The 18,435-nt window shown below is 35.9% G+C and overlaps 1 protein-coding gene across 3 annotated transcripts in view; it reads left to right on the top strand.

Moving 5' to 3' along the window:
• Positions 1-122: 122 nt before the first annotated feature.
• The window catches only part of LOC121383458 (galactocerebrosidase-like), a 48,976-nt gene continuing 30,663 nt past the window's right edge, over positions 123-18,435 (top strand). Inside the window, exons 1-7 of one of the 3 annotated variants that reach the window (XM_041513514.1) lie at positions 123-304; positions 4,355-4,423; positions 5,043-5,106; positions 8,844-8,932; positions 10,677-10,841; positions 16,402-16,440; positions 17,316-17,446. In XM_041513514.1, the coding sequence (XP_041369448.1) occupies positions 131-304; positions 4,355-4,423; positions 5,043-5,106; positions 8,844-8,932; positions 10,677-10,841; positions 16,402-16,440; positions 17,316-17,446 (731 nt within the window). In that variant the 5' untranslated portion in view covers positions 123-130. Of the gene's footprint in view, positions 305-4,354; positions 4,424-5,042; positions 5,107-8,843; positions 8,933-10,676; positions 10,842-16,401; positions 16,441-17,126; positions 17,258-17,315; positions 17,447-18,435 lie in introns of all 3 variants that reach the window. The other 2 variants (XM_041513512.1, XM_041513513.1) reach the window with 2 other exon arrangements.

Here is an 18,435-nt window from a genome sequence, read left to right as displayed (position 1 = left end):
AATTGTTTCAAAAGTGTTATATTATAGTTAATAATATATTGTTAATACTAGTTTACATAAGCTAGACAGAGACCTATATACGGAACTAATTTGTTAGCTTTATCTGTATTCACGTGATTTTGTACGGCAGATGAATTTTATTTTTCAGTTTCAAGAGTTTGCGAATATGAACATTATTTCGGTTTTATTTATTTGTGGCAGTCTCCTACTGGTGACAACCCATTGTTTTTCTGTGTATAATATTGATGATTCAGTTGGTCTTGGGAGGAGATTCGATGGAATCGGAGGATTAAGTGGTGGTTCAGTAAGTATCGCCAATTGTCGAAAACCGTACGAAATCGAAAACCGTATTATTTTACTTCCGGGTATTTTGTAATGTCTGTGCATGTTCGATCGTTGATACGACAAGAACTTCTTGTTAAGGAAGTACACTTAAAACAAATTTCCTTTAAAATGCAGGGAAAAAAAGTAAGAATACGTTTTATGCACAGTGAAATGTATTATTACAGTTAATTTGCACCCTGGAATCTTAATGAATGCCAAATGCAAATGCATCCCTAAACAGCAACAGGTGCACAACGGAATCCACACAACCAAACACGTCTGCTAGTACTGCCAAATGAGTAATGACGGATCATTTCTGGATAGCTGCTTTTAGGTCACGTGACTGTCATGTTACTGTTTTCGTGGGAAAAGCAGATTTTATGTTGTTGCCATTACATTGATAACGTCATAGTACGGTTTTCGATAATGCTTTTAAAATGACGTTTTCTTACCACCTGGTGTAATTTTTGATGGAAATGGGATTACATGCGAGTATGTACTTAGGTCTCACTACACAGATGTCATCTGCCATTGAAACCCATGTTAAACTGCCCAACTTCAATCGAAGATTGCCCATAGAACGGGTTCTCGTTGGCACTAACAACATACACCATTGCGAACATACATTATATATAAGCATTTATATTCACTCCAAAATTGTGAACATTTCCGTCTCAGTTTTTTGCTATATGGCCGCATCTGGCTGTAGTACCGGTCCGAACAGGTGGTTCATTAACCGATTCACTCCGGTTGTCACTTGCGCTATATACCCATGTCCCAAAAGGTCGATGCACAATATTACAAAATGACATGGGCAAAATACAGCCAGAAGGCTTACCATTAAACATACCTATTGTTTTAATTCTTCACCATTTCCTAGAAGTGAATATGTGAACCATAACATGTGCCACAATTAGGAACTATAGTGGACCGTGATGAATGAACTCTCACCTGGAAGTGATCTGTGTAGTGAGACCTTAAAGTCTAGTGACCGATTTTGTCAAACTTGGTTTGAAGTCAGTTTGATAATTTGGGTCATTTACACCATGAAAAGCTATACTAGAGCCGTGTAACTTATGAACTCTAACCAATACACCAAAAGATAGATGCACCATACCATCCAATAAAACTTCATATCACATTGTTACTCCTTGGTCATCCACACAATAGATGGCCATCAAACAAGCAGCCACTATATGGTAATGTATGACCTTGTTGGTAGTTCTGATATGGGGAACATACAAAGAAGCTAATTATCTAGTTAGTTCATTAAAAATATTAGTTTCCATCAATTGTTGCTATGGGCAACAATTGTTTCATAATGAAGTGTTGAAATCCTGGGGTTTTCTGTATATTTCAGCATGAAGATCCACATATTATTGATGGCAGATACAAATTCTACTTTCATAGTAGAATACTATGTTATATATTCACAATACCATCAAAACTGTTTGTCACTATGACTGTACATTCGAAAAAATTCATTATGCACAAAATCACAGAAATTAGGGTGAATTTGGATATTGACCTTGTGACCTTGAATTTTGACCTTTTACAGTGAGAAACTCAGTGTTAGACACTCAGATCAATTTATTTATTACATGTAAGAACACTAGAATATACCTTTTGACACACACACCCCTAAAAAATAAAAATAAAATAAAAATAAAAATAAATAAAATTGACATGTTTGCAATATTTACCCAAATAGGGCCCCCATACACTTGGCTGAAATCCACATCGATGTAATTACCTTTTATAAGGATGCTACACTAGTACATTTTCATTTTGGCTTGCTAAACTTATATATTTTGGGATAAACAGTAATTTCATGTTTTACATTATGGTCTCACTACACAGATGTCATCTGCCATTGAAACCCATGTTAAACTGCCCAACTTCAATCGAAGATTGCCCATAGAACGGGTTCTCGTTGGCACTAACAACATACACCATTGCGAACATACATTATATAAGCATTTATATTCACTCCAAAATTGTGAACATTTCCGTCTCAGTTTTTTGCTATATGACCGCATCTGGCTGTAGTACCGGTCCGAACAGGTGGTTCATTAACCAATTCACTCCGGCTGTCACTTGCGCTATATACCCATGTCCCAAAAGGTCGATGCACAATATTACAAAATGACATGGGCAAAATACAGCCAGAAGGCTTACCATTAAACATACCTATTGTTTTAATTCTTCACCATTTCCTAGAAGTGAATATGTGAACCATAACATGTGCCACAATTAGGAACTATAGTGGACCGTGATGAATGAACTCTCACCTGGAAGTGATCTGTGTAGTGAGACCTTACCTTTTTATACATTTTATTTCTAAATTGAACAAGGTAAACATTACTATCGTTAAATTAATAGCCTGACATGACTGAGCATGCGCACCAGCCATTTCCTCTTAGTCGTACAGTTTTCGATTAAACAAGGATATCCTTGTAATTCGTCTAACCTTTGACTTAAAGGGAGAGTAAACTCAAACATGAGTCTTTTGTGTTGGAAAGATGCATACGCGGACCACGAACATATACTGACACTTTGAGAAATGAAAAACACGTAATTTGAGAGTTAATAAAATAAAAAACGTGATTATTCCTGCTAACTGGGGGCAGCCATTTTGTTTCGATTTTTGTGGCATACTGTAGCCTGGGGCGAAGTGACGTCAGCTCCAACCAACTCCTGTATGCACAGTGTAAACAAACGCTCAAATTTACGACAAGGCGTGCACAGTGTAAAAAAAACACTCAAATTTACGACATAACGCTTTGCTTTCATCAACTTGAACCTGACTTGTAAAACAACATAATGACTTGATAGTATAATAAGCTATTTAACTAAATATATTTCAATTTGCATCAATAGAACAAAATGGAGTTACAGTATTTTTCTCTCTTAAAAAATCCAAAGAAAAAATACATATTATTAGGCCTATTGGTAGGGTACGTTGAATCAAAAACGACCACTCACAATACACGTCATCGTCACTGTCACTATCCGATTCGGAATTACCATTAATAATAGGGTCACTGTGACTCTGGTTTTACCTGGTTGCTGATCCAGTTCGAGATTGTAATGACCATCACAATATCGCCAGTTTTGATTGGTTAAATTTTGCTATATATAACGCCTTCTAACAACTAATGGGAATGCATCTACTTCGTAAGGTATTATACAAACTTGACTGGTAACGTTACGTGCTACGAACAAGCACTGCGTCTGGAACAAGTCTAATGTTTGTACTCGCGATAAAAATATGTTGGTACGTTGCCGGGATTAATCATTCAGTAAATTTTACATGAACGGTAAATTGGTTATGTCAAATAAAATGGCATAACCGATGCACGAACGAATGCTCATTTAAAGGTTAGAAACAGTAATAAAAAAAATAGTTCATTTTCCATAAAATTCTGGCCAATAAAAATTGCATGGGCAAATCAAAGTGTTGACATGACTCGCCCAAATAGCACATAAAATAAAAAATCCCAAGTGCAAACACTGTGGCAGTATTAATATTCTTTATTGGTTAAAGGTGACTACAAATTTTATAAAGATTATCGATCAGCAAAAAACTACACAAAGTGATAAATCCACTTATACATGTAATGATGTATGTAACATTGAGTGCCGTTTGTTGAGTGCTAGATGTTCAGAACACCTTATGACATAGTGAGGATATATTACTCCTAAAATCTGCCAAAATGTTGGGCATTAAACACACCTCAGCAGGATCTAGATTTGGCGAGCATGGTGCCAAATAAATAACTTTTGCAAAACACTGCATCTCTTCTGGTGCAAACTACAGATCTGGCAGTAGACACCATAAGAGTTGTGTCCAACTCTTCAAAAAAAAGCTCAAAACATTTGAACAAAGTAATATTCAAAGACATTATAATTCCTTTAAAATTTATACTTTAAGTAAAAGAATTAATAAACTGCATTGACATGTCACAATGTACAGGACTGGTTGGTTGAAGGTACTCTGTGTGATTAACGTTAACATTTTATATTTCAGGCAACTTCAAAGTTGTTGATGGCTTACAAAGAAAAAGAACGCAATGAAATTTTGGATTACTTATTTAAGGTTTGCAGTGTGATATAGTATGTATGTGCTGATTTGTTTTAATTTTAATGTGCTGACAGAATGGAAGGAAGGAAATGTTTTATTTAACGATGCACTTAACACATTTTATTTACAGTTATATGGCGTCGGCTGACAGAATAAGAAAGATAAGGTACATATAGTACCGGTATTGTAAATTTCAGTTTAAAAGGACGTATGATCTAGGGAGATATCAAGAATTATTTAACAATATGAAATTATTTGAAATCTGCAAGACCTAAAAATTGTAATGTTTTATTGGTCTTCTACCAGTCCAACCACAGGGGAATATAGGTTTTGTATCTATCTGTCCATCTGTTATAGTTTTCCAGACTTTTTTTTCGCAATGCCTCAAGATACATGTATATTATACAGAGACATGTACATGTACAAGGTGCATATTCCATACTGTCATACATGTACATGGATTAACTCAGCTGATGCTAAGTTTGGATGCCTGTGTTTGTGGGTGAATGCATTTTTGATTATCGTCATAGACTATAAATATAAGGGGTAATTCTTGTCTCTTTTTTATTAAACATTACTATAATACACCATATTATGCATGCACATCTGACATCATGTCATTATTTATTTACAGCCAAACTTTGCTGCAGCCTTGCAGATACTGAAGGTGGAAATAGGAGGCGACTCCCAAAGCTCAGGTATAAATCATGGGGTTTAGAATTTATGTTGAGGTTTTTGCAGTAAGAGTTACATGTATTCTGACATATACATGTGTTCATGTCGTATAATGATCGTGTTTCAACTATTCATGATATTACAGTTTCTGGTATGGAATTTCATGCAGTCAAAAAATTATCTACGGTACATAATTTCACTAATTTACATTTACATGTGACATGTCTATTAATCGTTAATATGTATTGATGTTTGTACATAATGACTGGTCATATGTACATATTTATAGGATATTAAAGGAGCTTCCATTTCGTATCATGTTTATGTCCCGAGTGAAATAATTTTCAGTTGTCACAAGCTTTAGCAAGTGACAATAAAAATTATTTCACAACACAAGGGACATAAATTTATCACTCAACTCATTTGTTTGACGTTCCTGTTAGGTTGTAGTACGCCAAATGATGACATCACAAAGTGTTACATCTCACTTACTCTTGAGTGCCTAATAAACATAGGGGCTGAATAAGCATAGGGTCTGGAAAATTTTCTAAAATCAGTTAAAAGTAGGGTGTGGAATTAGCATAGAGTGTGGAAATTAAAAAAAAAACCAATAAGAGTAGAGTGGAATTAGCATAGGGTCTGGAAATTTAGCTAAACTGTAAAAATATACTAGTAATGAAAACAATTTGCTTTGACGTAAAAATTAAAATAAGTGTTTTGGAAATAACAAAAATATACTATTGTTGTGTGTACATGTGTACATGTAATTTAGAAAACGAGCGGCTCAGAAATAAATAACTTGAAGTAAATTCCATAATATGAAAAAAAGTGTTCACTATAAACATATGTTTCTATTATCTAACTGTTACAACTGTGTCACTGTCAGTGACACACACAATTAATTAAAACTGTAAGTGTGTTTGTACATTTAAATGAAATTATGATAATTAATGTGAGGCGAGATTGCAGCTTTGAAAAAAAATCCAAAAGTTCCATGCAAGAAAACCAAAACAATCAGGTTGGATGACAGCTTGCTAGATTCATCTCCTATATTTAACACATGATCAATTATAACAAAACGTAATTTCATCAACTTAATTTTTACCTGTATCATTCTTTATTTTCAAAGCATAGGTGGGGACACTTATGATGCCAGGGGCTGGCATGCATAAATCTCAGCTGAAGATTCACAAACAACTGTGGTCATCGGCCATGCCAGCTGTTAGCGGAACGCGCCGGAACTGGAACGCGGTTAGGGAATGTAACTCTGCCTAATTTTTCTCACTAATTTCTAATAAACTCTATTTGCAAGTGAAAATAAAAAGGTTGAGTGGAATTTGTAATTAAAATGAGTGGAATTTGTAATGTAAAAAAATATATATAAAAAGAGGAAAGAATGTAGATAAAGTTTGGGCCAGTTCCCCTTATCCTAAAGGAACTGTACTTTATCTACTCTAGTATACATAGCTTAACAAAAAGTCATATTTACCTTTAAGAATTCGGTACCCCCGTCTTCAATGTTTGGTGAAAAGATGAAGTGTTAAGTGTAATTGATTAATTTATATAACGTGCTTGCATGAACTGTTGCATCGATTTACAGGCGAGCACTCAATCGAACGCATCCTAGGAATTTACCCAACCGAATAAAACTGAACCGAGCCGAGCGATAAAAACAAAATGGCGGCCAACAATGTTCGGAAACGTGTGTTTACATTTTGTCGTAGAGTATCATACTTTGTTGTGCCTTAATGGTTCAAATGATCAATTAAGCAGAAAAACAATGTATGTATATTAATAAATAAATAAATGTATTATCTGACCACAAAAGTTGGCATTTTATTTGACAACTGGGAAAATTGTAAATTCCGTTTAAGATTTGCAATTCCGTCCGCGATTCCGTGATCGCGGAAAATCGGTACCCCTAATAGAGGCTATATGTAAGCATTTGATAAATTAAGAATTGTAATAAGCGTTGTGTGTCGAATTAGCGTAGGGGTTACATTTTTTAAAGATGTAATTAAACGTAGGGTGCTGAATAAGCGTAGACACCCAACATCTTTTCACAAATTTAATAAACATAGGTGTACGTTTATTTGGCACTCGAGAGTAGCATTCTAGTGGGACATATCACTTTGATATGTACCAAGATATTTTTAATGATATGGGTAATAAAAGTATGTCCAGAGATTTATAAACTCTACACACAGATTATAATCTTCCATATTCATAAAATGTGTTATATAAAAAAATAAGCTATTGGCTACTTTGTAATTTCGCTATGGGCAGAGTGATCCCTGCATCTCTGAGCATTAATTATTTGATTTGGAATGAATTAATGTTTAACGACACCCCAACACAAAAATACATATCAGCTATTGGGTGTCACAAATGGTAAGTATATGAAACTATAATTATTATTTGGTTTGGAATTCCTTAACCAACATTACAGTAGTTCATGTGTAAATTAATACATCCTACATGTAAATGAATGTATCATGTGAAAATTAAATAATTACTTCTGAATACTTCCTAATTTAAAAATTAAGTTTGAACCATATAGTTTAACAACTATTATAAATTACTATCCTACCTTTACTTACCATTAATTAAAGTCTGAACCAAATTGTTAACAACTACGATAAATTACTCTCCTACCTTTAATTACAATTACATTTCCCCCAAATTTTGTCCAGACACAAGTTGTTAAAAAAACATTACAGTGACACAGATTCCACATATGAGACTGTAAAGTCATATCCTTTCACCCCTCTTAGAGAGTATTCCATAAAAAGTCAAAATGGCAGCAGGCACAAAATTACATGCTTTTTGCCCTATACGATCTCAGCGAAGTCGATATAGGTGACATAGTTATCATCTAGCATGTGGAATATGTGTTATTGTAATGTTTTTTTTAAAGATTTATGTCTGAACAAAATGTGGGTAAAATCGGGTAGGAGAGCAGTTTATCTTAGTTGTTAACATTTTGGTTCGGACTTTAGATTTCCCCCACATTTTGACAAGACACAAGTCATGGAAAAAACATTAAAATGACACAGATTCCACATACTAGATTATAACCATATGTCACTCACATGTATATCAATTTCATTGAGATTTCCTAGGACAAAATGTTTGCCCGTGGCTATTTTGCTTTTTTATGGAATATTCTTCAAGGGGTTAAAAGGATGTGACGTAATCTAACAACAACATGACGTAAATGTGGTAAGATATGTAAACATCAGCATTACAAAATCAGCTTTCACATCCTTGCACCCATCTTAGCAGCAAAACTTTGTTTATGCATGTAGTCACTCCTAGCATGGTTCTTAATGCATTTTCTTCTTGGTAGAACTACATGTAATTTAATAATGAATTTTTCATCACAAATTTCTGCTATAAGATTAATCTAAAACTGTGACATATGTATATCATTTATCAGTACATGGTCGGTGAGGCATTGAATTCATAAGCTTACGAGAGCAAATCCTCAAATTTAAGCAAAAATGATAGAAACACATGTATATTCAGGCAAAATGAGCTGGCCTGAAACCTTTTCACCATGTATTTCAAAAATTCTAATTACAATTGTTATTTGAACTCCATAAAAATGTGTAGTGATTCGTTTGATAATAATGCTAATATGAATAAACATTGTTATCCAGATTCAAGCATTTTGTTTTAATTTAGGCAAAAATCGGCCTGCTCCCCTACAAATATGTCATTCTTGTTTTAAACTTTAAAAAATTGGCTGCAATTTCAGATGCAACAGAAGCGTCCCATATGCACAACATATGGGATGAAAACTACAACCGAGGCTATGAATGGTGGCTGATGAAGGAAGCTAAGAAAGTAGGTGGAGTGAACTCCTTACAATAGTAATATTGGATCTCTATTTTAAGCATGTGTTGGTGCACAGAATATGATGCAATTGGTGCTTGTTGGACAAGGGATACATTGTAATACATTTTATCATATAATACATGTAGTAGGTAGTGTATCCAATGTATTAAAAAAAAATTCAGATCACATACATACTTAGAGAATTTAATAACTTTGGGAATTAGATCTAAATTAATCATCTTGTGACATTACATTTAATGACATGTAAGCAGATGTTTTATGGCAACACTCCAGAATGGATGTATGCATTTATAAGATTCATACATAGAAAATTGTCCAGCATTCTGACAACAAAAAACATCATACTCTAGTCTATTTTTAGGTAACAATATTCAAAGTGACATCCTGCAAAATTGACGTCATTATCATTCAAAAAGACACAACATCATGTTCATATATCATTTGAATATCAAGTAATGTCTGACTGGAATTATAGTTTACACAAACATTAATTAAAGTTGAGATTATATGATAAAGAGATTGTTACCCTCATGTGATTTGGTATCGTCAACATCATAATATATTGGGAATAAAAATTATATATTATGACCACCAAAGGATTATATAATATAGTTTTTATTCCTAATATACGATCTTGACAATTACGGTATACTGAAACATTCTGGTAATAACCTTTAAATATTCATTTACAGGTGCACTCTAAAAGTTGCATGACCTGGAGTAATTTTTTTATTACTGTGTACATGTGTGTAAGTAGTACTAGTAGTTTCCTCAAGAATCCATGACAAATTATATAAAATGCACTGAACATTTTCATCACTTATCCTTTAGCAGTCAGTTATTTGTCAGTATGATTCTTGAGATGCAATTCAAATTCATACAGTGATGTCACACTCTAATTAAGCAGTCGGTCATCCTTAAAGAGACATTTCTGAGTTTGCTGCATTGTAAGATGTTTCCGACTAATAAAATATTTCTACAATTAAACTTACATATTAAATATATTTTCTAGTTTAGAATATCAGTGTCTGTATATTCAACATGTTTCTGGTCATCTTAATATTTACAAGAAGCCCAAACTGTCTTCAAATAATTTTGTACGTACACATTTTTTTTTTTTTACGAAATAGATGAAATTTAACCTACATGTAGTACAAATATTAGAACGATCAGAAACACGTTTAATATACAGCCACTAATATTTTATGCAGAAAAATATATTTGATATGCAATTACAATCGTTAATTGATAACATGTTAAAAATTGCAGCAAACTCAGGAATGTCCCTTTAATACTAGATTTTGCAGTAATATATACATTTTAAAATAGAAGTAAAGGATATTATATTTGGATCATTTGAGGGTATGTAAATCAAATGGACCCTGAACAAACCAGAATCCTGTTAAAACCGACCAAGTTTTATGGTCCCGAATTTTCTCAATTCTAAAACGCAACCCTCTAAACATCAACCCTGTCTAAATGAGATAAATATTAGGTCCCCAGCCTGATCTGGTTTAGACATGTTTCATTCTATAATCTTTACATTTCTAAAAACAAAAATATGTATAATTTTTATTTTTAGTCCATATACAACTTTGTGGCTTCCTCGTTAACTTTTTGTCTGAAGGTTCTCATGCATACATGTACATGTAATAAACTCAAAGTAAGTAATTAATGTTTCTGGAACATTTGTCCAAGTTATTAGTAATATGATAATTCTCTTTAATTGTAGCGCAATCCCGATATTAAGCTCTATGGTCTACCATGGAATTTCCCAGGCTGGCTTGGAAACGGAACTCAAAATCCTTATGAGAATGCTGAACGGTTGGCAACTTACATTATGAAGTGGGTTCGAGGTGCGAAACAAGTGCATGGCTTAACTATTGATCTCATTGGGGTGAGAATTGTTTGTGTGGAAAACATTTTAAAGTTCACAATTTAATTTCAAACATACATGTTTGGAATATAATGTAAATGCTGTGTATGTCATTTATGAAATGTTGGTATTTAGAAGAAAATATCTTAAAATATATATATATGTAAATTATATATTATTATATATAAATATAATTATATATACTCTCCCAAAAAGAAATGCACAATGCTTGATTTTATTAACATACATGACAATTTTACACATATCGATGTACAAATCATGACTATAATGCCATTGGATGATCCAAACATATTGCCTTTGTTACAGTAGACAAAGCACAGCCACCATGAAAAAACATTTGTTTGTTTTGTTTAGTGACACCACTAGAGCACATTGATTTATTAATCATTGGCTATTGGAAGTCAAATATTTGGTAATTTTGACATATAGTCTTAGAGAGGAAACCTGCTACCTTTTCCCATTATTAGCCAGCGATCTTTTGTATGCGCCATCCCACAGACAGGATACTGTAGAATACTTTATTTTCGTGGGATCAAATTATCGCGATTTAATGAAAATGGGTCAATTCGCAAACCTTTATTTTTGCGAATCTCCCAACCCCCATCAATAAAAAAACGAAGTTCAGATGTCAATAATTTTGTTTTAAAAATGGAACTTAGTTTTGCCGGTTGTTATGCTAATCTGTAGAACTAATCCTACATGTACACACGAGTGCTATACACATGAAACAATAGTTTTCCTGCTTTAACCAATCAAGACTTTATTGTCCTTATAATTGTTATAAAAACAAAAACCGAAAATAAACAAAACAAAATTTGAAGGCACAAGCTACTAGTACTCAGTAACTTAAGTTTGATTGAAACAATATTTATTGCCATCAAAATACTAGTTCAAAACGGTTTGTGATTGGCTAACAGGCCCAAAAAAAAAAATAAAATTGGGAAACATCTGAACATAGCCCAGTCCGGATTTTTTTCACTTCCACATTTTTAATATACTGTGATAATGCATGTTTACTTCCATCGTTGAACACGTGTAGACTGTGTCCGATGAACTGATCGCTAGCACATGCGAAGGAAAACAGCATAAAGCTTTTTAGTGTTAGTATTGTTTTATTATCATGTATGTACTTACAATCGTGTTCTTGATTTAAAGTTTTAAACAGCTTTTGTGTTTTGTGGTTTGTTCCGTGACAGGAGGGAGCACCGGTTTGTTACTACTAGCCTCGTACATCGGAAACTAATGTGGTATAGTTGAATGAGACTACATATTTTTATTTATTTTTGTCGGCCTTTATAAAACGTTTATTTTTGCGTGGAATATATACTCTACAAAAAAAGAAACGCAAAAGGGTACAAATGGGTTATAACTCCGATTTTATGTTTCCTACCGGTTCATGCTTTGTGAATATAAGGTCATTGCATGTCCCAAACACATTCCCATGGTTACATTCGATAAAACGCAGCTACTGTACAATAAAGTTCCAAAATGTGAATATTGGCAAAAACGCAGCCACGTGCAAACCATGTCACCACTGCACGTGCGTTGTCTGCACGTGCAACATGAACACCGACAGTATAAAAGTGCAGGGTGTTCACTTGCCTGGCCTCTGTATCTGGCCGACATTTGACAATCCAGGATATGCCACGTCTCAGTGAACCTTCAGAGAAACAATGCCATCGGCCGACTAGACGCAGGCGAATCCAGAACGGGGTTATTCCATGTGTCCCCAAGCACCATCTCCAGATGTTTTACTTACATGGTTCAACATGCTCCCTTCCGGTCGACCATACTACCCCCGGGCAGGACCGCTACATCCGGGTACGCCACCTTCGGGAACGATTGACTACTGCCACCTCCACAGCCGCAGCAATACCAGGTTTGCGCAGGATATCCGACCAGACCATACGGAACCGCCTACGTGAGGTAGGAATTCGTGCCAGACGTCCAGTTCGAGGTGTCATCTTAACACCACAACACCGTCGACTCCGACTGCAGTGGTGCCAGATTCATCGACAATGGCCTCAACTGCGATGGAGACAGGTGTGGTTCAGTGACGAGTCCCGATTTCTGCTCCGACGTCATGATGGAAGATGTCGCGTGTATAGGCGTCGTGGTGAACGTTATGCGGCAAACTGCGTGCAGGAAGTGGACAGATTCGGCGGGGGTAGTGTCATGGTGTGGGCAGCCATCTCACACACTGGCAGAACTGACCTGGTCCATGTGCAGGGCAACCTGAATGCACAGGGCTACATTGACCAGATCCTCCGGCCACACATCGTTCCAGTTATGGCCAACGCCAACGCAGTGTTCCAACATGACAACGCCAGGCCTCACACAGCACGTCTCACAACGGCTTTCCTACAGAACAACAACATTAATGTCCTTCCTTGGCCATCGATATCACCGGATTTGAACCCAATTGAGCATCTATGGGACGAGTTGGACCGACGCCTCCGACAGCGACAACCACAGCCCCAGACCCTGCCCGAGCTGGCAGCAGCCTTGCAGGCCGAGTGGGCCACCATCCCCCGGGACGTCATCCGTACTCTGGTTGCTTCAATGGGCAGGCGGTGCCAGGCAGTTGTCAACACACGCGGAGGCCACACCCGGTATTGACTCCAGATGACCTTGACCTTGGTGGTGTGTCCTATCACTTACTCACAATGGACTAGAGTGAATTGTGAACAATCCTGCAACATTTGGTAATTATCGGACTCACCATTCAATAATTAAATCAATTCTCCAAATGTTACGACAATGTGGTTTTGCGTTTCTTCTTTTGAAGAGTATATTTTCACGAATTTCATTCACACGCGAAAAACACGAAAATAAAGTATTATACAGTAACACATACCACAGCCTTTGATATACCAGTCATGGTACACTGGCTGGAATGAGAAATAGTCCAATGTGCCCACCAACGGGCATCGTTCCTAGACTGACTGCGCATCAAAAGAGCACTTTAACTCTGGGTTAGTCAATCACCATGTAATACTGAACACAATGATAGTGCTAATTTGAAAAAAAACACTCCCATGTGCAAACCATGTTATCTGTGCACATGCACCGTCTGCATGTGAAACATGAATACATGCACTATAAAAACACTCCCATGTGCAAACAATGTTATCTGTGCACATGCACCGTCTGCATGTGAAACATGAATACATGCACTATAAAAACACTCCCATGTGCAAACCATGTTATCTGTACACATGCGCTTTCTGCATGTGAAACATGAATACATGCACTATAAAAAACACTCCCATGTGCAAACCATGTTCACTGTGCACATGCGCCGTCTGCATGTGAAACATGAATACATGCACTATAAAAAACACTCCCATGTGCAAACCATGTTATCTGTGCACATGCGCCGTCTGCATGTGAAACATGAATACATGCACTATAAAAACACTCCCATGTGCAAACCATGTTATCTGTGCACATGCGCCGTCTGCATGTGAAACATGAATACATGCACTATAATAAACACTCCCATGTGCAAACCATGTTATCTGTGCACATGCGCCGTCTGCATGTGAAACATGAATACATGCACTATAAAAACACTCCCATGTGCAAACCATATTATCTGTGCACATGCGCTGTCTGCATGTGAAACATGAATACATGCACTATAAAAAACACTCCCATGTGCAAACCATGTTATCTGTGCACATGTGCCGTCTGCATGTGAAACATGAATACATGCACTATAAAAACACTAACTTCACATGTCTTATTTGTGTATAGCCTAGTTCTTGCAAGATTTCACTTTTTTATGGTTTCTGTACAGAATTAGCCAAATTATACAAAATGTCAACATTGAAAAAATCCTCAGCTGATCATGTTTTTAACAACATGGAGTTCCAAGTGGAGACATTGTTTTTCTGACATTAAAATGTATAATAATATATGCAACTATATTGCTGATTGCTGCGCAAATTTCAAGGACCAGGCCTTGACCGTAACCTTTTTCAGTGGTAGCCCACCGGGCTTCCAGCTTATGAAATCTGGTAGCCCTCAGTGAAATTGGTAGCTCATAATTTTAATGAACTTTTAAAAAAGGAGAGAGAAAAGCTAAATAATTTATTTTTATTTAAACATTGTTTTAGGATGGTGTTTTTCAGGTGTTGAAGCATCTTGTTGATTGCAGAGTAACTGGAGGTGCAAAAACAAATCTAGTAGCCCGGCGGACTACCAGGTTTAGACATCTGGTAGCTCGAGTGAGAAATTGGTAGCCAAAACACCCAGGGCTACTGCTAGGGTTGAGCCTTGAGGACTATGTAACTTATTGTTTTCTCTAGGACATGCCGCAGCACCATGCCTCAATTATCTAGCCTTAGTCAGCAAATCATCCATGCCTTTCTGCTCTAGTATTAAACAAGCCTCTATCAGTCGTTAATTATAACACACCCAATATCTATACATACTGATTATAATTCCACAACTAATTAGAAAACAATCTTTTTCTTTTTCTTTGCTTGACTACACGTAGAGGCCAGCTGTGACTATGAATGATACTATCCTCTGTAGATCATTCTTGGTACCGTACAGCTTCTACTGGAGTGTTGTTGTAGTTGTCCGGGTAGTGTCCCACAGCTGCTGTAGATTTTTACAGTCTTGGATGGCATATTCGGTCATCTGTTCTGCTTCTTCACAGGAGCAAATGCTAGCCGGAATCTCTTATACATGTGCTGGTTCAGCCTGTTGTGTCCAGTCCTGTTCATGCCAAGTTAGCTGGAAATCAGTTAGTTTGGGAGATCTATAGAGAGATTTAATATGGGTTTTCATCTCTTCATATGTTTACCCAGTTATCCTCCTGTCCTTTAGTGGCACCCAGTTTTGTTGGTCTGTCTGCATTCTCATTTCCAGGTATGCCACAGTGAGCAGGGATCCATTACAGTATGACTTGGTTGACACTGCTGATAGGGTGTAGGGCTTCTGAAAGTTTATCAAGGTTGTTGTTTTCAAGAGCCTGGAGGGCAAAGAGGGGATCTGTCATGCAGACCCCTGCGTGTGCTGTAACCTCACCGTGGTGCAGGGGTGTAACATTCTCTTTGAGAATGGCCAATACAGCACAAAATTAAAGTTTTGAGTAAGATTCAGTATCCGTAAGATTCTGTGATATTTGTGTTTTTGCACAGTTCTTTACACTGTTTTTGTTTGTCTTGAATTTTTATATTGATGTTGATCATCACTTTATTTATTTGCATTACCATAATTTGACACCCAATAGCCGATGTATTTTTCGTGCTAGGGTGTCGTTAAACATTCATTCATTCATTCATTCATTCTGTCATGCAGACAACCTGTTGGCAGTTTTCCTCTCTGGTGCTGATGATGTTGGCAGCATGAATGAGAACCTCAACCTCTGCAGCATAGTTTGTGCAGTGTTTCTCTGTAGGAAAATGGGCCTCCTCCTTGACAACTAATTAAAAAACAGTCCTCTACTACTGTCTACATTATATGGCACAGCAATGTCTTATGTATTTTGATGTTTGTATGATTTATGTGTCTATAATATTTTGCATATCTTGATTTCTTTTTATAGATTTGGAATGAAAAGGCATATAACAAGACTTACATAGAGGTAAGATTTGTTTTTCAACAGTACAAATACAATTTATATATATAGATTTATAGATATGTAGGTCAATAGAATGGGTAATAGTGCCTGATTCTGGCATCTTGTGATGGATGGCTTTTATATTTGGTATAAATTTTCACCAAGTGGTCTAAACTGTATACCAACTGTATTTTGGAAATGTACTGAAATGTACAGCATATACTGCAAGCTTATTTCTCATTCCAGCCAGTGCTCCATGTACATCTGTTATAACCAAGGCTGTGGCACATATATGCTATCCTCTGAAATGATGCATGTAACAGATTCCTTGCTGCTAATTAAAGACAGTACCCCATGGAGTGGCAGATGCAAGTTTACTCTCTAATAAATGTTTTGGTCCTAAACCACATGCCTGATGCCATATAACCGTAATTAAAAAAGTGTTGAGAGCATCGTTAAATAATCTCTTTCCTTGTGCGGCAAGCTAAGCCCCTACTGCTTGTCACTTTTCGTTTTGGTTTTGGCGCAATGGTTTTAAATGTATTTAATTCTTTATTAAATAACTGGTTTACTTTGTTATGTTCATGGTACACATCTAAGACAAAAACTACCATCATGATAATGTACACTGTCAAATATTGCTGCCTGGACATTGTTTCTTTGCATTTGTTTAAAAATTAGTAATCTGTTGACTTTCTATCTTATCTTAGACTTTGAGGCTTGTCTTAGACAACTCGGGGTTTGAGAATACACGAATTGTTGCGGCTGATGATGGAGGCTGGGGTGTGGTAAAAGATTTCTTTGAAAATTCCAACTTTGCAGCAGCTGTAGATTATATAGGGTAATTAATCTTACATGATTTGTTTTTATCATGATCTTGTTTTGTTCTATTCGCTTAGACCCTGAGACAGGTTTTAGACGAGTTTGGTTATTCTAACACCCGAATAGTTGCTGCTGATTATTTTGGCTGGGGATTAGCTGACGATATCATTCAAGACTCCAAGTTTGCAGCTGCCTTTGATTATATTGGGTAAATCATGGATGGATCTTACTGCACTACATTGTCATGTTATTAAACAATTTCCCCTCATTTAATATAGGGTTCAATTTTGCTGCTGGCACATGCAGAAATTCTTTCTTGTTAAAAACTGATTTGAAAATCAATTAATCATAGGAAAAGCCTTTGTACATAATGGTGTCATTACTTTTCTTTTTTTTAATTGACCAATTAATTGTCCAATGGACATATAACCATGAGGAAGGTAAATTTGAATATACACATTTTTATTGGTATGAAAGGGTTGGGGTTTTGGGGTTGGGTTTTTTAACTTGCAATTTAATGGTAGAAATGCGGTATTTTTCTTTTATAATAGGTAATATTTGAGACTTACATTTAAAAAAACAAAATTAAGGTATTTTGATATTGCCTAAACTTTTGACCCGTAATACCTGTAGTATGTTGACAAAATCTTTACTGATAAAGACAGGATCACCATTTTGAGAAATAAGCCCATAAATGCATTATGATGTAGGGGAAACTTTGTGTAAATCATTGGCATTATTAATGACCTACTAAAATTATGACCTTTCGACTTCTTTACCAAACCTGGCTTAGGTTTTACCATTATCTGCAAGGGGAAGGATTTTACTGCAGTTTTACTAAGTTGACAGTTAATGTTTTTTGTTACACTCCCGTGTAAGAAATGACCCTTTGTAAGTAAATATTGTTAGAGATAACTTTTGAGACTTGTGACTGGTTCTCTAAGGTGATGACCTGATCATACCAGCCAGTACAGGGTCAACAATCCCATCGCCCGATGCCCGTGCCAAGTGGAATTTTCATACCGGGCAAGTAATTATGTTAACTGCATATGCCCGATGACAAGTGACTAATTAACCCCTAAAACTGTTGTTGTTTTGGGGGTTTTTTTTTAATTTTGTTACAAATCTCGGTAAAACCTTTGGAAAGAGTTCCGATCGGTCGAGCATTTACATAGCTCTAAAGAGAACTAACCCTAA

This window comes from Gigantopelta aegis, chromosome 10, assembly GCF_016097555.1.
Source record: "Gigantopelta aegis isolate Gae_Host chromosome 10, Gae_host_genome, whole genome shotgun sequence".
Classification (NCBI taxonomy): Eukaryota; Metazoa; Mollusca; class Gastropoda; order Neomphalida; family Peltospiridae; genus Gigantopelta; species Gigantopelta aegis.
Note: the sequence above shows the minus strand (reverse complement) of the source record. Positions and strands in the feature narration are given on the sequence as shown.